The 23,006-nt window shown below is 60.1% G+C and overlaps 1 protein-coding gene across 2 annotated transcripts; it reads right to left on the bottom strand.

Annotated features, from left to right (window-relative positions):
* Positions 1 to 1,002: 1,002 nt before the first annotated feature.
* On the bottom strand, positions 1,003 to 21,946 carry MMP15 (matrix metallopeptidase 15). Of its 2 annotated transcripts, none has more exons than XM_060001016.1 (10): positions 21,219 to 21,946; positions 10,532 to 10,680; positions 9,738 to 9,863; positions 7,629 to 7,936; positions 7,136 to 7,297; positions 5,949 to 6,202; positions 5,449 to 5,587; positions 4,288 to 4,438; positions 4,040 to 4,155; positions 1,003 to 2,970 (listed from the first exon to the last, which is right to left on the bottom strand). In XM_060001016.1, exons 1-10 carry the CDS (start codon positions 21,378 to 21,380, stop codon positions 2,504 to 2,506), a joined length of 2,034 nt encoding a protein of 677 aa, XP_059856999.1. In that variant the 5' UTR covers positions 21,381 to 21,946; the 3' UTR covers positions 1,003 to 2,503. The 2 variants fall into 2 exon arrangements, with proteins under 2 accessions (XP_059856999.1, XP_059857000.1); XM_060001017.1 differs by lacking the exon at positions 21,219 to 21,946 and adding an exon at positions 20,840 to 20,931.
* Between the last annotated feature and the right edge of the window lie 1,060 nt (positions 21,947 to 23,006).

Below are 23,006 nucleotides of genomic sequence, written 5' to 3'. Positions count from 1 at the left end.
GCGGCTGCTGCCACAGGAAGGCTGACGAGGCAGCGTCTCCCCTCCCCCCCGTGCCGCCCACCACGGCCCCTGGGCCGGGGGAAGCACACAGGCGGTTTCCTAGCTGAGCCTGAGTGGCCTCTGGGGCTTCCGAGGGCCAGCGTTTCCTAATCTCCTCAGCCAGTTTTCAACACAAAGAGAGGAAAGGGCGGGATGAAGGGGGCACGCAGCTGCGGGGGAGGGTGGGCCTGGAGCAGGCTGGAGGACCCTACCTAAGGAGCTCTGGGGGCCTGGCCTACTGCGTGGCTGAGCATCGCAGTCCTGGGTGCCCAGGCTGGTGCCCAACAGGATGGGCCCAGAGGCCGGGCGTGGAGTGCGAGGCTCACCAGCCAAGCTCAGACCCGAGGGCAGCGACGCCCGTCTCCTGCACTCCTGGGCATCGTCTGCCCCCTGCCCGGGGCGAGGTTTTCTGCTTCTTCGAAGAGGGCAGGTCCTGGGTGGCCCCTCACCTTCTGGGCAGAGCATGCGGATGAGGGGAACTTCTGGAATCCACGGTGGCATCGTTTTTCATCTCTTCCTGTCCAAGCTGGGTCTTCAGGCTGCCTAGAACCAGTCCGGATGGGTGGGAGGGCTGGGTGGCCTGGACTGGTTATCCCACCCTTCCTAGACGTGCAGGGTGTGCGGGAAGCTGGGTGCCCTTTCTCACCATGAAGGAATGGCCAGTAAGTTCCCCACCCCTTCTCTGCCCGACCCCAGCAGGGCCACCCCTGGTCCCCTGCCTCACCCTCCTCTGGTCTATTGAGGGCAGCCGCCTCCCACTCTACCCGAGTTCTGCCCCTTCCAGGGCCATCGGGAAGGAGCCCCCGCAGAACTGTGAACGAGGTCTCTTTGGCGTGGTGGGGGGCAAGTCCCCTAATCCCAGCCTGGACCACGCCCTCCCCACCCTAGTCACCTGCAGCCCCTCCAGCTGTAAGCTCCAGCCCAAGGCCTCTTACAAAGGAGGCACACTCGCCGGCCGTACGATTTAATCAGTGCAGATTATTTACAGAAAGAAACGTATGGGGGTGGACACTGACCCCCTCCCTCCCCACCCCCCTTGGCTGGCTCACCGGTGGTTCTGAGGATGGAGCGGGGAGGAAGCTGCTGGACCCGCACCGGGGCCAGCCCATGAGGAGCCCCTCCCCGCAGGGGCCTCAGGGATTCTGGGCGGCAGACCTGCTTGCTCAGGGCTGCAGGGAAGCAGAGGGGACAGAGCCGGCTGTACAGTACCATTTCCCACAGCAGCCTCGCCTCCTGCTTACTTTGGGAAGGAAAAGAGGGAGGAATCATCTCCACGCTCAGGGCTGAGCCCAGGACGGGGAGGATCTCCAGGCTACCACTAGTGGGCTCTTCTGGGGGCTCCACAGCCCTGTCCCACAGCCTGTGTGAGGGGATGAGCGGCTGGCCTCTCCCTACCAGTGCCCCTGGGGGACAGGGAGCTGGCAGGGAGGAACACCCCCAGGCTGGTGGGCACGTGTTTGTGGACACCTACCGTGCCAGCCTGGGCGCCCATCCGCCCGTCTCTCCCCGGGAGAGCCAGGACACTGGCAGCTGAGCCTGAGGCTGCTGGGGTTCTGAGACCTCTGAGGATGGTGGTGTGGGTGACAGAGGGAGGGAGGAGGCTCACGGAAGGGTCACGGCTCAGAGAGGAGAAAGTGGGCGGGGGTGGAGACCCAGCCTGGGGCCGAGGCTGGTGCTACCCTTGGGGAAGGGGCCTCGGCAGACCCCCTTTGGTCCTTGGTAAGGCAGGCCCAGGGCCCCTTCTCCAGAGAGGGAAGGGGGTGTGGGCTCAAGGGGTCCAGGGGAGCTGGGGGCTGTTGGCCCTGTGCTGGCCAGGGCAGGGTAGGTTCTTAGGCACAGGGAACCAGGCTGCTGGAGTTGTCAGAGGTGGGTGGGAAGGAACCAGACCTCAACAGGACTCAATCAGCGGGCCACCTCCCCCTCTGCCCCCTCTGGCCTGGGGCTGCCACCGGGTGAAAGCTCTTTCTAAGACCACAGAGACTCAGAGGGCTGGAGACCAGTTAGGCCCCACCAAGCTCCAAAGCCAGCAGAGCCCTCGGTTCTGGCCCTGGTGCTCAGGCTGAAGCACAGCCCAGCAGTCCTTTGGCCACTCTTCCAGCCGGGCCTTCTGACCCTCTGCTCCTCTGGCTAAGCCAGAGCGGGTGGGAGCCTAATTCCCTGTCTGGTGCAGAACTACTTTTAGAAAACTCTAACCCCCTGCCCTGAGGGACCGCCCTGGTCAGGAAAGTAGGAAGAAATGCTCAATTAGTGTGCAAAAAAAAAAAAAAAAAAGATACCTGGGCATAAATAAACAAGGGAACAGGCCTGGCAGGGATGTTAGAGGGCCTGGAGGGGCCCCCACCCAGGGGCTGAGGGAACCACTGAAGGCTCTGGATGAAAGGCCCCAGGAGCTGTCTCAGAACCACAGGCGCAGCCAGCCCGGCCCCTTAGCACCGTGAGGAGCAGGACGGGCTGGTGCGGAGGGTCAGACCCACTCCTGCAGGGAGCGCTTGCAGTAGAGGAGCATGCGGGGTGCGCCCTTGCGCTGCATCTGCACCAGCGCGTAGGTGAGGCCCAGGATGCAGAGCAGCAGCAGCATCGGCGGCACCAGCACCATCACCATGTTCACCGTCCGAGTGACCTCCTCCATCTGCACCACCACGCGGCTGCCCCCGTCCTCGTCCGTCCCCTCCCCGAAGTCCCCCTCTTTGCTGCCGGGGCCCGCCTCGTGGCCCTCGTTGCCCTCCTCACTGTCACCGCCCGCCCCGGGCTCTGCACCCCCGTCAGGGTTGAAGGGCGGACGGGCCACGTCAGGCCATCGGGGCCCCGGCTCCACGTGCTCTTGGCAGCCCATGAAGTCCCGCAGGATGGACTTGGGGTAGCCGGGCTCCATTCGCAGGCGCTCGTTGTCAAACTTCCAGTATTTGGTGCCCTTGTAGAAGTAGGTGTAGGCTGCGAGGGCAAGCAGACCGGAGGGGTGTCAGGCCGGGGCCCACCCACCGGCCAGAGACCTCGAAGAAGACCAGGGCGAGCTGAAGGGGCCCCAGCTTTAAAACACCATCCTCACTTGCTTACCAACTTATAGGAGCCAGACCATGCTCAGAGAAGAACAGGGTTTAGGCCAGGGGCACGACTAGAATCCCGTGCTTCCCGGCTGGGCTGACATTGACTAGGGCAGCGCACAGAAGGGTCCGGTAGCCTGCTGGGTTGTGGGCTACAGTCAGGGGACCCAGGCCTGGCTTCTTCCAGCACCAGAGAGGCCAGTGTCTTGCTCAAGGCCACACAGTCAGCCTGCATCAGACCTGGAGAGGGGACTGATGCCGCCTTGGACCAGATCTCTGGTCTTGGGCACTCCACCCACATCCCTTTTAACTCCAGGAAGGGCCAGGTTTGAACCACCAGGTGCGTCTATACTCAGCTGAGCACAAAGAGGTCAGAGCAGCTGCAGAGTGAAACCATCACGCATGGAAGCTGTGTGACACGCACGGCAGCTGTGTGACCCACCCGAGCATTAGCAAAGCCAGCCGGGTCTCCCCTGAGGCCGAGAACCCAGAGGCTGAGAACCAGGGCTGATGGGTTTTCTTAAACTCACCAGAGACCCTGCTGGAGAAATAAAAGGCACAACTCCCTGTTGCTCAGTTATAACGACAGAGATCACGCTTCCCTGCCAAGCGGGTAAGGGGGCACCCCGGGAGGACTCCCGCTCCCGTCGCTCTGAGCCAAGCTCACCGCCCACCCCCGCCAGGCTCAAGGCTCTGTGGGGATCAGGGCAGCTCTGAGCACCAGCTCTGGACAAAGGCAGGTCTGGCTGGACTCCGTAACTTCCTCACTGCGGGACTTGGGGCCCTTTACGCAAGCTCTCTTTGGCCTCTGTAAATGGGGTAAATGGTAGTCTGGCACAGCTGTGTCCCCCATGCATTCCATCTCGATGCTGGTGACCTCAGGCAAGCCCTGTTCTCTGTGTATGGAGGAGGGGGGAGGGTGAGTGCTGGGTAGACTGGGAGGAGGCTGGCCCCGGTACCTGCATCGTTGCTCAGGAAGGCCCCTTTAGGGGAGGTGGGGATCCCCTGCCACACGCTGATGGGCTTGGGATAGCCGGGGTCTCCACGCTGCGTGTCCTCATTGAAACGCCAATACCTGTGACCAAAAGCACCGGGCTGCGGGCCAGCTGGGGACTGGAGCCCGGTCCGCACGGGCCATGGGTTCTTTCTGGGCAGGCCTGAGGGTGAGGGCCCAGTGCGGGCCTTTTCCCTTTCGAGGGGTGCTCACCTGTCCTCTTGGAAGAAGAAGGTGTGACCTGTGGGCTCCCACCAGATGGCTGTGTCAATGCGGTCGTAGGGGATACCCAGGCCGTAGCTAGTCAGTGGCTGTGGGTAGCCAGGCTCCAGGTTCGCTTCTCGGAAGAGCCAGTAGCGGCCACCTGTGGGACGGGCGTGGGGGTGAGGACAGGCCTGGGGCCAGTGGGGGGTGTGCAGGAAGGGGGCACCGGGAGGGATATTCTGGGCTCCCAAATCTGTTCACATCCATTACCACACTCACCACACACACACACACACACACACACACACACACACACACATCCTCGTACACAGGACAGGCACTGATACCTACACACCCATGACAACATACAGCACAACTCACCCTTGCATCACACACAGTGGACACTCATGGACACCTGCGACACACCCATTTACACACATACACATTGCCAGGTCACACCTGTACACACACCACACACAGTCGCACTGTATATGGGCCTCCATTCCCACTTGAACATCCACCCCCCACACAGTTCTTATAGAGAGAGGAAAGAGGGGGAGCCCTGCTTGGCCTCTGGGTCTGGGGGCTGCATCCCTGGGGCACCCCAGTGCATGGCCCAGGGCTCCTTACTTTTAGTGTGGACCCAGCCCTGTCCTCGGGGAGTTCCTGCCTGGTTGAGGCTCGGGCCAGTGGGGCTAGGGACACAGCTGATCCATCAGGGGTGCTGCCCTTGAGGCCCTCCCCAGGAAGGCAGGCCCCAGAGGGGGGGCTGAGGGCAGGGAGCGCCATTGTCTCCACAGACAGACTCAGGAATCCTGCCCCAGAGTGGGCTCGGGGACCCATTCTTATGAGGAAGGGGCAAGGAAGGGGCACAGGATGCAAGGAAGGAGGGCGATGGGGCAGAGGCCCTGTGCGGCAGAAGATGGACACTTGCCTCCAATCAGAGCAGCCTCTGCCACCCAGTCCTTTGGTCTCTGTCTACGTCCCCAACCCCTGCCTTGCTGCCAGAAGGACTCGGCTCCCCCGAGTAAGCCCACAGTGGGCAACAAGACGAGATGTGCACGGTCCTTCCCTCTCCTCCTCCCTCAGTCCCGGCTGGGTCAGAGGTCAGGCCAGAGGTAAGGGCAGGAAGGCCGCCCAGTCCCCTCCCTCCTACCTGCCCCAGCTCACCTTTGAAAAAGACAAAACGCCCATCTTGGCGCTCGTAGGCAGCACTGATGTCACTGGGCAGACCACGCCAGAAGTGCCCGATGGGCATGGGGTAGTTGTCCAGGACCCGGTTGTGCCGGACCCGCCAGAACCAGCGGCCCTGGGGAGGGCATGGGTGTGAGCGAGCATGGCAGGCTTGCTGCCTTGGCCTGGGGGGAGGCCCTCCTCGACCCACCCCTTCCCCGGTCAGGGAGAGTCCAGGGGGAGGTGGCTTAGGAAGCCAGGGCGGCACCAGGGAGAGAGCCCGGGTGGGGTGTGGACTCCTAGGCTTATTGTACGATCCCGGGCAATCCTCTTGTCCCTCAGGCTGGTTTCTTCTTGGTCTAGGGTCTGATGGCTCCCCAGGGGCAGCTCAGTGAAGCAGGGGTGGAGGCGGGGCAAGGGTCTGGGGGAGAAGTGGGAGGGTGCTCTCTGCTCTGAGCCTGGGCCAAGGGGCTGGGGAGGCACAGGCAGGGCCAGACCTTGAACACGAACATCTCCCCACGCAGCACGGCCACTGTGTCAAAGTCCCCGTCGCAGATGTTGGGGCCATACTGGTCGGGCCGCTCCGTGGCTCGAGGCTGGGCTGGGGGGCCTGGCTTTGGGGGCTGCTCCGGCTTCCCGCCTGGGGGAGGTAGCTGAGGGGGTCTGGGGGGCCGGTGGTCTGGCCGGCCTGGCCGCCGGGGGGTCACAGTGGGAAGAGGCCGGGTGGGCTGTGGCTGGCCATCTGGGGTGCCTGCGGAGGGCGGCAGGGGGAAGTGAGGGGGTAGCCCTGGAACTCAGCCAGGATGCCAGGGTCTCCTACTTAGAGCCCTGGGAGCCTGGGGTCCCTAGCCTGGGGAGACCTGTGCTCCATGGGCAGCCCACCCAGGCAAAAGGCCCTATCTGACCACAGCAGACCCCTCCCCTGCACGGCCATCAGCCCTGGGAGGACCTCCATCCTCCTCCACACAGCCCCTTCCTTGACCTCCCCACACTGGGCTTGGGTCACTGCGCCCCGAGGCTGCCGCTGGCTCCACCCCCGCTCGGTGATGTTCCCCTCAGGATGCCAGCCTGCTCCAGTGGAGGCTCCAGGAAACAGTGGACACAAGCAGAGGGAAGAACTTGGTTCCCAGGTGGCCAGGAACACAGTGAGGGCTGAGGGTGGGCACTGAGTGTGGCCCTGACCCACCGAACTGGCCCCCAGGACACCTCCCCACTGGAGGCCTTCTCTGGTGGGGCCTGGTTGCAGTGGGACGGCAGGGATGCCACCTGCCTCAAAGGCACTGGGAAGTGATAAACCAGCAACACTCAGTGGAGAGCCTGGGACAGGCATGGGCTGGGAGTGACAGTGGTAGGAATGGGGGCCTGGGACCCCAGGGACACCCTCGGTCTAATAAGAATATCACTCAGGCTGAGGAGGAAAGGGGGGCAGTGAGGAGCCCTGGGGCCATCATGAAAGCTCTGGGTGAGGGCCTTGAGGGAGGGCCAGGTCCTGGAGTTGGCCAGCCCTGGGTTTGATTTCTAGCACCACCATTTACTCACTGAATGATGTGGACAACCACTAATCCTCTCTGGGCCTCAGTTTCCTCGTCTACAAAATGGGGTAGCAGTAGTAGATACGCCTCATAGGGCTGGGAGTTGAGAGCAGCGTGCAGAGACCACGGCCACACCCATGCCGCCCGCTCACCGTACAGCTGCTGGATGCCCCGGAGGTCGTCCTCGGGCAGCTGGAAGTTGTCAATGTCCATCCACTGGTAGAATGGTGCCATGATGGCGCTGGGGTTGCTTGAGTGCTCCAGCCCCAGGGCATGGCCCAGCTCATGCACTGCTACCAGGAAGAGACTGTTCCCTGTAGTGGGGGCAGGCAGCACAGTCAGCTCTGACCTGGCCCAGGACCTGGACACCCCAGACAGGGCTGGGGTGGGCTGAGGGGGCCAGAGAGCCTGGCCATGCTTTACTCTTAGAAGAAGCTAAACTGCTCTGACTTCTGGGCCTCTAGCTTCCCCATCTGGAAAATGGGTACGATGATCCCTTCCCTTCCACCCCCCCTTGGAGATGATGGGCAGGAGACTGAGACCAAGCGTCACTGCTCCCGAGGACTGCACAGGGGATGTTCTCTCCTCTGAGCCCTGAGGCTCCAGCTCGCCTCCCCTGTTGTCACCCTGACCAGCTGTTCTCACCATGCAGGTCAGTGCTGGAGAAGGTCCAGGGCTCATCTGCATCGAAATGGGTGTCCCCGCCCAGACCAGGGCCAGGGAAATAGGCGTGGGCCAGAAAGCCACCTGTGCCGTCAAACGGTGAGCTGTCGCCGTGGAAGCCAGAGGCAAAGAGTACCATGATGTCGGCCTCCTTCTGCCGCCGCAGCTGGATGTCCTCATAGGGTACCTCCTGGAAGACCAGGGGCGTGGCCTGCTCCCACACACGGAAGGCCCGACGCACCGCCTCCAGCGAGTGGTACCAGCCCAGCTTCTCCGTGTAGTTCTGGATGCTGCAGGTGGGCAGAGAGAGGTGTGAGTGAACACAGGGCCTGGGGCTGCTGTCCACTGCTAGCACTCACTGGGCTGGGGGCGGGGACACATGGTCTGAAGGAAAGGGGATAAGATCTGAGCTGGTTCACGGACAATGCTCATCAATATCAACTGTTAGTTTACTTTGACATGAATTTAAAAAAAAAAAAGAACTAACGTGAAGCCAAGGAATTCATTAGGAGATCACTGAATAAGGTTGCAATGTGCCAAATAAGCTTATTTTAAGAAAGAAAAACATTAAGTAATTAAAAGTATAGGTGACACAGAGCCAAGAGAAAGACCTAGAAAGTGGGATGCAAATGGCTGAGGTTTGGGAAACACAGGCCAAGAGGTTCTGAATGTTGGGCTCCAGGGTCAGGGTGACCTGAGTTCAAGGCCTGGCTCTAACATTTTCTGTGTGACCTTGGGCAAGTGACTTAGTCTCTCTGAATTTTAGTTTCATCACCTGTAAAGTGGGAAAAGGAGGACAGCGCTTTCATCATGGAGCGCCTGGGAGGATTAAATGACTGAACTCAGGTAGAACATGGGCATATATGAGCCTGCACACGATAAAAGCATGATGAAGCCTGTTCAAACTCAGGACTGCTGGCTTCCAGAACATACCTCTTTCCAACATGCCATGCTGTTTCTCTACTACCAATGTTCTGCAATTTAGTAGGTTAAATCTATGTATAATTCTAAAAGAGCTCTTTCTCCCTTTATATTTTACCCTACTATCCATATTCTCCTAAAAACAATTCTATCATTCTTGCAGATAAATATTAAGCAAATATACCAGCCCCTAATAATAAGTATCTGTCCTTCTAGATTTCTGCTGCCTTGAAGAGTACAGGCTAAAGGCAACTCTGCCTCACACTTGACCCAAACAAAACTGTGATGCCTATAAAGGGTACATATTCTGACTTTTTCTTTCTTACGTAATTTTATTCTGAGAACATGTAAATGTTAAACATTAACAAGCATCACACACACAGACACACACACACACAGACACTCACACACACACACACACACACACACACACACAGCATGATGAAGCCTGTTATCTCCCACATAAAGCAGATTAAGAGTCCATGTGCTGGACAGATCTCCATCAAAGATCACGAATCAACTCATGGATCATGAATTCACTCTGGCAGCCTGGGTCTATGTGACCCTGTGGGCTGCTCTTCCTCAGGAGATGGAGCTGCGGGTGGGGTCATGGCTGGATTGGAACAGGAAGGGGGAACCCTTGGGGCCTGCCACAGAGCTCAAGGCTCAGGGGGGTTTCTTGCCAAAGGACTCAGTGGAAAGGAGGAGGGTGCTTGAACCAGGGTCTGCGCGGGTGACTTGCTGCTTGCCTGCTTGCATCTGCCTGGATTCAGGCACCCCAGTCCTCCCTTACCCTTCAGATGCCTGAAGCCCCCAGTTTGCACTGGTGCAGGAGCCCATCTGGGCAGGTGAGGCCAGCCCTAGGTTGCTGGCGGGTCAGGGGATGGAGGGAAGGAGGACAGAGCAGAAGCAGTTCAAAGGTCCTGCCCTTCTCTGGAGGGAGACTGCCTGGGGTGGGTGGGTGAGTAGGGTGACCGATCTAATCAGCATGGGAGCGGGATTGGCAAGATTGGATGGCTAGGCCGGACACCCTGCAGTGGGCTGCTGGGAAAGGAAGCCTTCCAGAGGAGCCCACTGGGAAGCCTGAGGCCTCAGGCCAGGCAGAGAGGGGCCAGCTGCTTCTGGAGGGTACCCTGGGGGGACACCACCCTGGGCAGCCAGGTTCCCTACCTGAAGGTCAGGTGGTGGTTGTTCCACTTCCTCCCGGTGAGGGCGTAGCGCTTCCGCCGCCGCAGATTGGCTTTCACACGTACCCCGAACTGGTCTGGTACTCCACAGCGGGGCCGCTTCATCCACCTAGGTGCACAGAGCCTCCCCTCAACACGCCTGCCTGCTGGGCTCTGCCTCTTTCAGGCAGTCCACCGTCTCCCACCCTCCCCCCACTGGCCTCCAGCTGCCCCTTATGTGGGTGTGGAGGGGGTGAGGGACTCTCTCAGCTTCGAGCTCTTCATCAGGAAAACGGTACAGTGACCTTGTACTGGAAGACTGGGTGCACAGCAGTGGCTCTGCAAAGGTGAGCCCCTTTTCAGCACTATCACCCAGGAATGGGAGGAGAGTTACCCTGAGGCTTCTTATCCCTGATACCTTATGCTCTGTGCGTGCTCATCAAGGATGTGGCTTTGGGTCACATCACCTCTGCCAGATTCAGAGCAAGGCCTAGCTAGGCAACCACATGTGTGCATGTGTGCTGCACCTCCCCATTCCCATGCCTGTGGCAGACATCACTAATCAATCCTATGCTCCTTGCTGCTGAACTGGGCTTTGGCCTCAGGAGCTTTTTCAACACTAGGCAGCAGGCAGCCATTCCCAACCAATCAGAGCTAGCACGGAGGATCAAGCCATATGCCATCTCTTATCTAGGCCACTCTTTTCTGGAAACTCCACATGCCAAGCCTTCATCAGAGCAGGCCAGAAGGAGGGCAGGTGCCAGTGGGGTCTGGGAATGGCCCGACCGAGGGACTCACGCCTTGGTCTCTTCGTCCAGCACACCCGTGATGGGGATCCCGTAGAAGCGCTGCATCTCGGCGAGGGCCGAGGCCAGGATCTGGGCGGAGCGCATGGTGGACATGTGGCGGCTGGGCTGGGGCAGGTAGCCATAGAGCCGCAGCCAGTTCTGCAAAGGAGAGGCCATGACCTGGTCAGCAGGTTCTGGCTCCACTACCTCCAAACATGCATGGCCTGCATCCCACCACCTCTCACCTCCACCACCATCACCTCCCGTCACCACCTCCCTCCAGGTGACCATGTGAGCTTCTGTACGTTCTCCGTGCTTCCACTTCCTACAGTCTGTTCTCACACAAGAGCTGGAACAAAAGGCCTTTACAAGTCAGGTCTGGTCAGTCTTCTGTCTAGAATCCTCCAAAGACTTCCCATCTCAGAGGAAAAGCCAATTCTCACAGGAACTACCTGTGAGGCCTCAGGGCCTTTGCACTTGCTCTTCCTGCTGCCTGGAGTGTTCTCCCCACAGAAATCTGCATGGCTCATGCCGTCATTTTCTTCAGGTCTCTGCTTCATCACCTTATTGGAGGAGTGTTCTCTGACAAATGTAAAAAAGACACCCATCCGCTGTACCCTGCACTCCCTCTCCTGCTTCCCTGCACTTGTCACCATCTCACATGCTGTATGTTTCACTTAGGTGTTTATTATTTGCCTTCCCCCATTAGGACAGAAGCTGTGTCTCTGAGGACAGTCCACAGTTGCCGTCCTTATTACTGTGCCGGCCCCTCCAGGGTGGGGCCTTCTACCATTCCAGGCAGACCACTGGGGACCCTACAGGGTTCAGAAGCTCTTGAATTCTCACCAAGTAGGAAAACCCACCCCTTGGTGCTGCTCCCCAACAGACCCTGAACCTTCCGGAGGGAAAGCAGGTGGGTTCAGGCCGCCCACCCAGGCCCAGGAGGGTGGGACAGGAGGCCTGAAGTCCAGTCTCTGCTCTGCCACAAACTCTCCTCTCCGGGCCTGAGTGTCCTCGTGTGCAAACTGGGAGCCATGGGGTTGTCAGGGGGTGGGGTGAGAGAGATGGACCTGGGAAAAGCAGCTGGGACACAGTGGGGGTGCCCGTCCCCTTCAAGACTTGCTGGGCAAGTCTTTTCATCCATCTACCCCCATCTGTCTGTGTGTCGGCCCACCCAGCCAGCCATCCTGCCAAGTGTTTCTGAGCACCCTGTCTGGTGCCAGGTGCCATGCCAGCTGGAGGCCGTGGAGGAGGCGGCTGAAGAGTCCTGACCTCCAGGGGTTTATGATCTCCTTGGGGAGACCCGGTGCACACGCCGAGTGAGGAATTCACGCTGGCAAGTCTGTGAGCAGACAGGACCACTGCAGTCAAAACCGGTGGACGGGATCCCCAGTGAGCCAGGCTGAGTGGTGGTAAGGAAGGGAACTCTGCCCTGCCCACCTGGTGCTCCCAAGGCCACGAGAACATGGTGACCACTGTGGAAGGCTGGTGAGCAGAGGCAGGGACTGCTGTGGGCCTGGGCTACATGGAAGCATGTCCTTTGAACCCTTCCTTGTCTATCTTTGGTCTCTGGAAACCCCCAGAGTGAGGGGACCTAAAAGCCTGCTCTCTGAGACGCTCTGGAAGGTGAGGGCTGCACATCAAGGGCCCACGGGGCAGGATGGCAGCTGAACATGGTAGTTGCTCTGGGCTGACAGCGATGTGTCAGCTGGCCTGGGCCACGCTCACATCTGTCTGCCACCAGGGTCACATCCAGCTCCAAAGGTACTGGCTTCCCTCAGTGCCACTCGCCAGCCCAGCCCTGGCCCCTGCCCAGGCCCCTGGTATGGATGGGTTGCCCACACAGCCCGGCTCAGCACCGCCCAGGCTGCTGCTGGAGGGAGCAGAGGCTGAGCCAACGAGGGCGGCGCGGGGAGACTGCCAGAGCCTGAGGATGCCCAGCCACAACTTCGAGGCCTCGCAGGACAACGCGGCAGACACTGAGTTGAGAAACGACCACGGCTCCGGGTACAGATCCTGGCCCAGCCACTTTGCTCGCTGTGCCTCAGTCCGTAAAAGGGGGTTGAATCAAGACCTGCCTCATCTCATGGATTTCTGTGAAGATGAAATGGGCAAGCCCACAGGAGCCCTTGGCACTGTGCTGGGCAGGGGAAAGTGCTCAGTCAACATGGTATTAATGACAGAGGCTGGTGGGGGCAGGGGCACTGCCCAGTTGTTCCTAGAGTGGCAGCCTGTTGTGTCGGTCGACAGGGTTGAAGGATCCAGGCTCCGACAAGGCAGCCTTGGGTGGGGGCAGGGCAGCTGGGGGAGGCAGGAGCACCCTGTGGCATCCCCCATGGACCCCCCTCACCCCTCCTGCCCAGGGCCCCCTTCCTTCAGTTCCACCAGACACTGGCAGTGTTACGGGCGCCCTCCCCATTCTTCCCAAGCATAGAAACCTTTCCTGAGGCTCCTGTGTGTCTGTGAAGGGGGATGTCCACCACCTTTAATGGACACGGTTTGCCTGAAGAAGCCTGGAAAGATCTAGAAGGCGAGGCTGTGATGCTCGGCCAGCTCTAACAGTGAAAGGAATCCAGCTGGAGGTGGGGGGAGAACTGGGGCTGCTGCTGACAGATGAGGGCACCTCTATATCACCTATTTGCATAAGGTAAAAATATCCCGGGAGCGCAATCACAGGCCACCAAGGGACTGATTAGCAGTGTGGCGAGTGACAGGAGGAGGGCAGGGCGGGGGAGGCTCAGGCTGGGGCCCTGGGGAGGGGAGGGAGCTGGGCCTGTCTGCAGTGAAGAGCTCCAGAGCCCGGTGGGGGATGGGGCAGAGGGGCCCCTTCAATACTGGGCACAGCTCAGGGGGCTGACGGGAAAGGCCCGAGGGTGCCTGTGGACCCTCATTCACACAAACACCCTCTGAGTCCCAGGGAAGCCAGAAGCTTCCATCTCGGTATCAGCCAAGGCTTCCTGATGACAAATGTCTCTCGGCTACTGCTGGGTAAAAAGCTGAGGCTGAGGACTGGTGACAAGAGTGGGCTAAGCTGAAATACAGCCTTGGCCCAGAGCAGCTGAGGCCCCGGAAGACAAGGAGCTGACTGAGCCCGCCTGACGGGCAACGCGCCAGTCAGTCTACACTGCCCGCGGGGCTGGGGCTTTTCTTTCCCCCAGTGTCCAGGAGAAGTTTCTCATCACCTTACTGCTCTGCTAAGTTCGACAAGCCCTGGGGGTGGAGGGGAAAGACCATGGGGGGCACAGGAGCATGGCAGGTGCTGCCCTAACTCCAGCCTCCTGAGGGGCTCTGCAGCCCTGGAACAAAAGCGGGAAGCAATTCCCAAGGTCATGACTGACCCCTGGTCTCAAAGTCGGGGAGGGGCTGTGCTCAAGCCCCTGCTGCTCCTACCGGTAAAGACTGTCCCTTCCATAAGGTATCTCCTCCTTCCATAAGGTGTCTCCTTTTCTGTCCGGTCACCTCGAGTCTCACAGGTGGGGTGAGCCAAGCAGTGAAGCTCTGTTGCTCAGCTGGGGAAACTGAGGCTCAGGGAGGTCAGTAAGCAGCAGAGTGGTGGGCCCTCCTCCATGAGGACCACTGTCCAGTGGGAGGCAGGTAAGGGTTCTGCAGAGAGAGCTCTGGGCCACGAGTCCCCCTCCTGCCTGCAGCCCAGGGAGGGAGGCCGCTGCAGGAGACCCCACCCACCCTGGTTCTTTCAGCCATTTCTTTCTCAAGCTCCAGACCCCATCCCGTAAGTGTGTGTAGAGGCTTCAGGTGAGTGGTTGGCCCCAGGCAAAGAGATGTAGAGCCATCAAGAGTCTGAGGGGGAATTCCTGGCCCCCTGGCCCCTAGGAGAGGACAGAAATGCAGCAGCCAGGGGCTGAGAATCTGCTGGAGGCCAGACTGTCCACTCTCGTCACCCCATTCAATGTTCACAAGTACCCCATCCCCATTACACAGACAGCAAGTTTCAGAGAGGGTGAGGGGCCCACCCAGGGTCACGCAGCTGGTCTATGGCTAGAACCGGAGCCCATAAGCAGTGCCATTGGACCAGGCTGTTTGTGAAGCAGCAGCAGCTCCTCTGGGCCTGAGGCAGGGGACACTGGGCTCTGGCCCTTCTCGGGAACAGCGCCCAGCACGGCACTGGGGGAGGGCGCCCAGCCCTCCCCACACTCCACATCTCCGGCTGGGTCTGGGCGCTGGGCCACGTCAGCAGGGCTGCCCCCCAGGACTGCCGAGACAACCCCGAGGCAGGCCCTCCCCACGGGGTGGGCGTGTCTGGGAAGGAGCTGCCCGATCAATACTGTGCATTAAGCAGCGGTGGGGGCAGGGTGAGCGTGCTGCTGCAGACGCATCCAGCTCCTTGGGGCTCAGACAAACCAAGCCGCCTCCCACCCGGCCTTATCAGACCCTGTGCGATAAGAAAAATCTCTCCTGGCTCTGCTTTGCTTCACTCACCCGCGGCTCTCTCTGCAGGCCAAGCAGACCCTAGCAGGGCTGCCCAGACAGGCACAAAAGGCGTCTTGTCAGGCGCGCCAGCGATGGACGCAGACCTTTCATGGTGTGCTGAGGTCCTCACTGTGCCCGCAGACGGCATAACTAGTCCGAGGCCAGGGAAGAAAGGGGGGCGCCCAGCCAGCCCAGCCTGTCCTTAGTGGATCATTTACTCCCTTTCGAGGCAGCATAGTCCATATTTAAGCAGTTCTGGAAGAACACACTTGCTCATTTGGGGCTCAAATCTAACCCACCCCCCCAAGATGGGAAAGTTGCAGGTGGGGAAGGGGCTCTGGGTGGTGGGGAGAGCAGGCCGGGTGGGGGACGTCCAGCCAGGGAAGCAGGAAGGAAGTGGACGCCACTTCTTTACCCTGTGGCCTCCCAGCCTGCCCCGCACTCCTTAACCCGGAGGGAAAAGCAGCTGGGTCCTTCTGCCAGTGGGCGGGCAGGGGTGGGGAAAAGGGTCCTGTTTGCTAGTGGTTTCGGGCTGGCCGAGGGCCAGGCCTGGGGCCTCACCTGGAAACCCCCTGTAGGTGTTGTCTCTTACATGGGACTGCTTTCCAGGCAGAGCCTGGGTGGCTGGACAGGCAGGGGTAGGGCTCCAGGCTCACTTGCTTGGGGGCGGGCCCTGGCTCTACCTCCACACCCTCCTTCCCACCTGGCTCAGGCCCAGCAGGCTCCTGCCTGGCGGCACTTCCAAAGGATGACACCCTGGGCTCTGACCTGTAGCCTTTAACCCAGCTTGGGGGCTGGGAGCTCAGGCTCCTCTGCCACCACCCAGGCTGGGGAATCGGGTAATGTCTCTCACCTCAATGTCTCAGCTTCCTCTTCTGTACAATGGGGTCATGACTGCACCTAAACTTACAGTTAATACAGGATTATATGTGAAAATGCTTATAAAACACCCCTAGGCCCTGCCCAGGATAGCACCAAGTATGTTGAAGGTGCTCAAAAATAACTTGATCCTCCATGGGCCCCACGTGAGGGGCATCGTACATAGCATTCGGCATTTTACACACAAACGCACTGAATTTCCCCAGTAACTCTATCCAGTAGATACTATTACTAGTCTCATTTTGTAGACAAATGAGAAACTGAGGCTCAGATGGGGTCAGTGACTTGCCCACAACAGCAAATGCCATGTGCTTCTCATGGTCACTGTATTTTGTCACCATTTTGTAAGCGCTTCCTATGTACCAGGTGCCAGGCCCATGTGTGGTGGACACGAAGCTGGGCTCCCACCCCTCTGGGGGGTGGGGGAAGCTGCTTCTGGGAGGACCAGGTGGTGTCCAGGGCTAAGGGCAAATCCTAGAGAGCAGTTCCAGACCCTGACCTCCAGGCTCCGTGGCTGTGGGGCATCTTTTGAGGGCTGGCTGATGGCTGGGATTCAGGTCCCCATCTGTCTGTCCAGATACTGGAGGTTGAGTTGGGTCTTTGTGCTCATTTCCTGCTATTCCCACAAGGGAAATGGGATCTGGTTAAGAGGCATCCCTCTTTGTCTCTCTGATCCAGGACCATCTCATACATCTCTGCTGTACCTGCCCGGGGCTGCAAAATCTGTACTACCTCCCCTAAAGGGCTCAGGCATCCCCAGAACCACTGTTCTTCTGGGGAACGGCCTCATATGAGCTCTAACTCAGCGGGGGCTTGTCCAGTCAGAAGGCACCTACTGTGTGCCTCAGGCCTGGAGTGTTCAGCTACCTGCAGGGTCCCAGGTCCTCACATTCATCTGCGGACTCCTCCCTGGGTCCTCTTTGAGCTGGAGAAGGATCTAAGCAGAGAGCCCCCAAGCCCTCTCTGCTTCTGCTAACTCACAGAACACATCTCCATGCCCAGGGCAGAGCTGGCCATGGGGCTTGACCCCTGCCCGAGTGGTCAGCTGTGTGAACTACATGAATGTTGGGACGATACTGAAGATGCCAACGGCCTTAATCCACCCTGGCTGCTATAACGAAAATACCATGAGCTGGGTGGCTCATAACAATATTTATTTCTCACAGTTCTGGAGGCAAGAAGTTCAAGATCAGAGCGACAACATGGTCTGGTTTGGTGAGGGCTCTCTTCCTGGCTGCTAACTTTTTGCTGTGCCCCAACATGGTGGAAGGGGCAAGGGAGCTTTCTCAGGAAGTTTTAATTATCTTTTTTTTAAAATTTATTTATTTAATTTACTTTTGGTTGCGTTGGGTTCCACATTGCTGCACACGGGCTCTCCCTAGTTGCCATGAGCGGAGGCCCCTCTTTGTTGCAGTGTGCAGGCGTCTCACCGCGGCGGCCCCCACGCACTGCGGAGCACGGGCTCCAGTAGTTGTGGCACGTGGACTCAGTAGTTGTGGCTCGCGGGCTCTAGATCGCAGGCTCAGTAGTTGTGGCACACAGGCCTAGTTGCTCCGCGGCATATGGGATCGTCCCGGATCAGGGCTCGAACCTGTGTCCCCTGCATTGGCAGGTGGATTCTCAACCACCGCACCACCAGGGAAGTCCCCTCAGGCAGTTCTTATAAGAGCACTAATCCCACTTACGAGGGCTCTGCCCTCATGACCTAATCACCTCCCAAAGGCCTACAGCACCAACTTTAATTGGAGGTGGGAAGCAGTGGCCACCACTACAACCACCGCAAGCTGGCCTCAGGCAGAAGTCAAACTTCCAGCTGGGCAGAGGCGTCGATGGCAAGGGGCATCTGGACCAAGCAACAAAGGGGGCATGGAGGAGTGACCAGAACCAAGTGCTTGGCAGGGAGAGGATTTTCCTTGCCGGGCAGCATTGCTATTCTGAATTGGCATCAGAGAACATGGGTAGTATTTGGAGGGATTTGCAGGAAGTCTTCTAAGGGGGGTCTGGGTGTGTTTCTAGGTTGCTTCCTCTCCACCCTCCTTGAGGTGGGGCAAAGGAAGGCGTCTTGAGTCCAGGGGTCAGAATGGGCAGGCCAGGTGATGCACACACATGGAGCACACACTGGGCTGTTCTCTGCAAGGAGGAAGCTAACTGACTGGACCCCAGGGCAGACCTAACACAGGGCCCCGGCAAAGGGCTGGGCATGAAGGGCACAGCGCAGTCGGATCCCAAGTGCCTGGCAGCACCAGTCAGCCCAGTTCTCTCTGGGTTTTGAAATAAAGTATGGAGAGCAGTAGCTTGTTAGTGATAAGAGGAGAACAGATTAAAAAGCAGAGAGGGAGAAAGAAGGCGAGAAGATTCAGCTTCTGTAGGTTCCCAAAGACAAGCCCTCACATTAACCCCTTCTCTTCGCAGGTGGGCACGGGGGCCCCTGCTGCTTCTGCTCCAGTTAGGAAAGGGCACTAACAGGAGCACACGGTGGGGCCCCAGCGGCCAGCATGGAGGCGCGGGCAGAGACTGGAGCACAGGAAGCCTGGGGCTGCGGCGCCACAGTCAGACCTGAAGGTCAAAAGCAGAATTCCAGCTGACTCCTACCCCTTTTTTTGCTCTCCTGCTAAGCTGCCAGGTAGGGGCAAGGAGGTGGGTGTGTCCATGTTTTAGTGGCAGTGGCACCACACCTTTGAACTCCAGCGGCCTGAGTCACCTCCATGCGGAGGCGTGGGTGGGCTGAGGGCCTAGAGGTGTGTCTGGGGGGTAGGTGGAGGTGGGGAGAGCCAAAGCTTCTCTGGTGAAAAATCAAAGGCACTTAAGTGGAGTATGCGCTACAGCCAGAAAGAGCAAGACAGAAATCTGAAGGAGGGCCTGGACTCTCAGGTCAGCGAGGCCAGGAGCTGCAGCTGGCACCTCAGTCAGGTGGGGCCTGGGTCTATGTGGGCCAGAATGGCTGGAGACTGGGACCTGACAGCCAAGGGAGGGAGCGGGACAGGGCAGAGTAGCTCAGTGGTGGCTTCCCCAAGGAAGACAGCCTTCTCCAGGCTGAGGCCTGGCAGGCTGCCGGTGTCTACTGGCTCCTAGCACACGTCTGATTCCTTAGTCTGATGAGATGCCTCTGGTTTCTGCCCTGGGAGGGAGAGAGAGGGAGAGGGGCTGGCCTTGCCTCAGTTTCTAAGCTGCTCAGAGACAGTCCCAGCCATTGACCTGGCTGGAGGTCTGGAGCTGTGGTCAAGGACCAAAACCCTTCTCCAAGGGACAGAGCCTCTAGAAACAGGGTGCAGCCAGGCCCAGGAATCTCTGATGCTGGTTCTTGGTTAGCATGGACCTGGGGACAGTTTTCACAGCCTCCGGGCAAATGCGCTGGCTGCTGTAGCCATTTGACTCTTTAGGCCCAGATCCGGCCAGACTTGATGGGACTCCATGGAACAGCCTGTACTCCAAAGCCAACTCTAGGCTCTGGGATAGCCCACCGGTCTCTAATCCTGCGTCTACCTTGGCTTCCAGCGCTCAAGGGTGCCCTGTACTTTCCAGAGTTTCTTCCCACAATAGCCCAACCCAAGTTTCTCCCGAGGGGAGGGGCTGCAGGTCAGTCACAGAATCCCTAGTCAGTGCCACACAGGCATAGGGCCATGGCCATGGTCTGTGGCCCAGTGCAGGCCCTGGGCTTTGGGTACTCCCGCAGCTGGGAGAGGAGGAGGTGATGGAGGAGCAGAAGCAAAGGAAAGAGAGAACGAAGGCCCTCAGACCACAGGTCCCAGTGCCCCAGCTCCTGGCCATCTAAAATGCCAAATCACAATGCCTGGCTACCAAATTCCAGTTTGGTCTGCAATTGCTTTCTGTGTGGAGATGCCGTTTCTAAGTATAGATTATAAACTCCTCGGGGGTGGGTCTATGACTTGCAATTCTTTGGTATTCAACTCCAGAGAGTGGCAGGTGGGCCCAAACAGCACTCTCTGCCTAGTACCTGGATGCAGGCTGAGGGGCAATCCCCACCAGCAGGGGTCCCCAGTAAGCCCCTGCCTGCCTGCCTGTGTGAATCGGGGGTGGGGTGGTGGAGCTGGACTGGGGATGGCCTGGGGTCCCACTCTGCCTCCTGCCAGGGCCTGGCTCCCTGTAGCTTTCCCTGGCCAGGCCGAAGAGGGAGGGCAGAGCAGGTGGGGAACTGGCTGGGAGGTGTAACTTGAGCTGGGAGGAATTCCCTGCCCTTCCTCAGTGCTTTTATTAAAGTAGGGCGGGGAAGGGCAGGCTTCCATCGGAAAAATCTCCCAGGCAGCCGGGGAGGTGGGGAAGCCGCTGAGAGCTGGGAGGGAGCACCGGCCGGGCTGCAAATAGAAACATCACTCAGGGCAGCAGCCCGGACGGCAGGCGGCTCCAGGCCGGCGCAAGGGCACCGAGGCCCGAGCCTACCGGGGACGCGCTGAGGGGGATGTCTCCCCACCATGCCAAACCTCTCCCCTTCTCCTGGGCGGGGAGCAGGGTCTTAGAAGTCGGGAAAAAACGTCTACGCTTTTGCTCTGGGTCAACGGAGCTAGTGCCCTCACTGTCCCTAATCCGGAGGACGGCGCTCGGCGACCCCACGGAGCCGGGGGCGCTGGCTGGACGCAGCTCTGCGCCAGGAGGCGGCGCCTAATCACCCACGGGACCGCTCCAGAGACGGGCCCCGGTAGGGACGTCTGCCGGGCTCCTGGTGAAAAAATGTTCGGGGTCCACCCTCTTCGGCCCGGGCCTTGGCGTAGGGGCGCTGGTGGAGGAAGCGCCGGGTGAGACCGGGTCTCCCTCTTAGATGCCATCTGGCCGTGGCGCGGCTTGCGCGCAAGAGTCTGAGAAAGTCGCCAAAGCGCCCCCTCAACCCGAATGGGCTACCTCAGAGGTTCGTACCCCCTCCCCCTATCCCAGCCCGCCGCGCGAGGCTCAGTGTCACCCAAACTAGAGTCTATCTAGGCGGGAGCGCTGCCTGCTGTGCCCAAGACCCCCCCCACACACACAGAGCAGCCCCCTTCCCATTCGCAAAGAACGTCACCGTGCGTCCGCAGAGCTCTCGAGGAATCAGGAGTCCGGTAGGGAGGGAAGGAGAGGAGCAAGGGCTGGGGGCGGCAGAAGCGGCTCCCGGGACGCGGGCTGGGAAGGATCAGTGCCCAGGGCGGGGCTGTAGGGATAGAGAGCGGGCGCAAGCCCTACGCCCTCCAGGGTTTGGGAAGAGGTGCACCACCAAGGGCTAGCTGGGGAGGGGCAGCTTGCCGGGTCCCCTTTCTTCCCCGCCCCCAACTCCGGGACTAGGGTTCATCTCCGCGCCCTTCCTCTCCACGCTTCAGGCTGCGGGCGTGGCTTCCTTCCCACCCCAAGTCCCCCAGCCCCAAGTCCTCCAAGCCGTGGCAAAGGGACTGGGCGAGGGTCCTTACCTCGGCATTGACTTCTGCGTCCTCCGCCGCTGCGCCGCGGCCCAGGCAGCCCAGAAGCACCAGCAGCAGCGGCAGCAGTCGCGGCCGCGCAGCCGCCTCCCGGCCGCTAAGGAGACTGCCCGCCCAGCCCGGCCGTCCGGGCGCGCTCCGGTCGCTGCCCATGCTTCCGGCGACCGGCCTGGCCCGGGGCGCTGCTGCACGCGCGGCTCGCCCGCTCGCCGGGTCCACGCACGCGGCTCGGAAACTTGCGACGCTCCCTGGCTCCCCGCCCGGCGGGCGCGAGGCAGACCTCCCGGTCCCGGCCACCGCGGAGCCGCTTAGGTCTCCTCGGCAAATTCCCACGCCCGAGGAAAAGCGGGCCGGGCAGGGCCGGGCGCGCGGAGCCTGCCCACGGGGTAGAGGGCGGGCCGGAGCCGCCCGCCGCGGGGTCCTGCAGCCTCGGCGCCCGCGGCCCGGCTCTCGAGAGCAAGCGCAACTCCTGAGCCTTTGTCTGGCTCAGCGCTCCGGCCGCCCGGTCCCGCGGCGCCCCCTGCGCGCCCAGCTCCTTCTGTCCATGTCCGGGGCCAGGCGCTGCCCAGAGCGCGCGCCTCCCGCCCGTGGATCCCGCTCGCCCCGCGCCCGACCGGGCCCGGGTCCCCGCGCAGCCCAGGGATGAGGCGCAGGGAGCCGGTCGGAGCGAGTGAGCGAGCCAGAGAGCCGGCGCCAGACGTTCCCGGCGAATTCCGCACAACCCCGAGCGCTCCCGGCCCTCCTCCCCGCGATGCACTACCGCCGCTCTTAAAGGGCCAGTGCTCTCGTGGCGGGCGGACCCAGGCGGGGTCCGGAGGCGGTACCTCAGCCAGAGGCTTCTTGGTAGCAGGTGCCGGCGGTGGAGCCGGACAGGCGACCCTTTTACTCTTCCCAGACGGCGGGAATCCTCCCCAGTCCGCCCCCGTCACTCCCCTCCTTGCTTTTGGGGAGCTGGGTTGACCCCCAAGAGACCCGCCCCACAGAGGGAGGGGCAAAAAGGAATGAAGACGCCTCTTTCTCCCGCCTAGTGGGTGGGTGGGGACACTGAGGCAGCGGTGAGCAGGGAGAGCCGAGAAGGAGAGACCCAAGTGTCTGGTCTTAGGCTAAAAAAAAGAAGAAAAAAGATAAAAATCTAGAGATTTGTTGGCCTGAGGTCTCTTTTCAAAAGCCTCAGGGTGTCTTTGGCCCTTCAGGACTTTTCTCAGTTGCCAAGTGAAGCGTTGGGTACCTTGGATGGGCAGTGCCAAGCGACAGAGACGCGGTTGCAGTCCTGGGTTGCCACATACTTGCTGTATGGAGGTGGGCAAGTTACTTAACTTTTCTGAGCCTCCAAGTCCTTATCTGGAACGCAGGGCAAAGGGCTGGGGTGTTAGATATACTTCTGGCTGCTGGCCTAGCACACATTAGGTGTCCGAGCAAAGAACACTATTTTGTGCAAATGAAATGTGACAATGCAGCCCCACAGGGTGCTGGGCGGGTGGGCAAAACTCCCCGCAGAGCGGAGCTTAAAGTGCTAGTTTAATTCTATTCCAAGAGCGGCTTGAGATCCGGTCGGTTTGGATGCTGAAGGCTTGAGGTGGGAGGCCTGTGTCTAAGGTCCACAGAGGCTGCGCATCCAGACCAAGGGAAGTCCGGGAGGGGCAGAGTCCTGAGGTGAAGGCCCCCGCGGGAGGGCAGGAGGGCGGAGACCGTCCCTCTCCGACGCCACCTCCCAGGCCCGGAAATGGGAGCTTTCCTTACCTGAGGGCGGGTTTCCCTAATGTAAGCCCTCAGGTCGCC

This window comes from Delphinus delphis, chromosome 20, assembly GCF_949987515.2.
Source record: "Delphinus delphis chromosome 20, mDelDel1.2, whole genome shotgun sequence".
In the NCBI taxonomy this organism is placed as follows: domain Eukaryota; kingdom Metazoa; phylum Chordata; class Mammalia; order Artiodactyla; family Delphinidae; genus Delphinus; species Delphinus delphis.
The sequence above is the reverse complement of the archived record's forward strand: the minus strand, read 5'-3'. Positions and strand labels throughout refer to the sequence as shown.

Coding starts and splice junctions, on each gene's coding strand:
- MMP15 (XM_060001016.1), bottom strand. CDS start 21,380: ATGGGCAGCGACCGGAGCGCGCCCGGACGGCCGGGCTGGGCGGGCAGT. Junction 10,681..21,218: donor ACGCAGAAGTCAATGCCGAG/GTAAGGACCCTC, acceptor TCTCCTTTGCAG/AACTGGCTGCGGCTCTATGG. Junction 7,298..7,628: donor CTCCAGCACTGACCTGCATG/GTGAGAACAGCT, acceptor CCCCCACTACAG/GGAACAGTCTCTTCCTGGTA.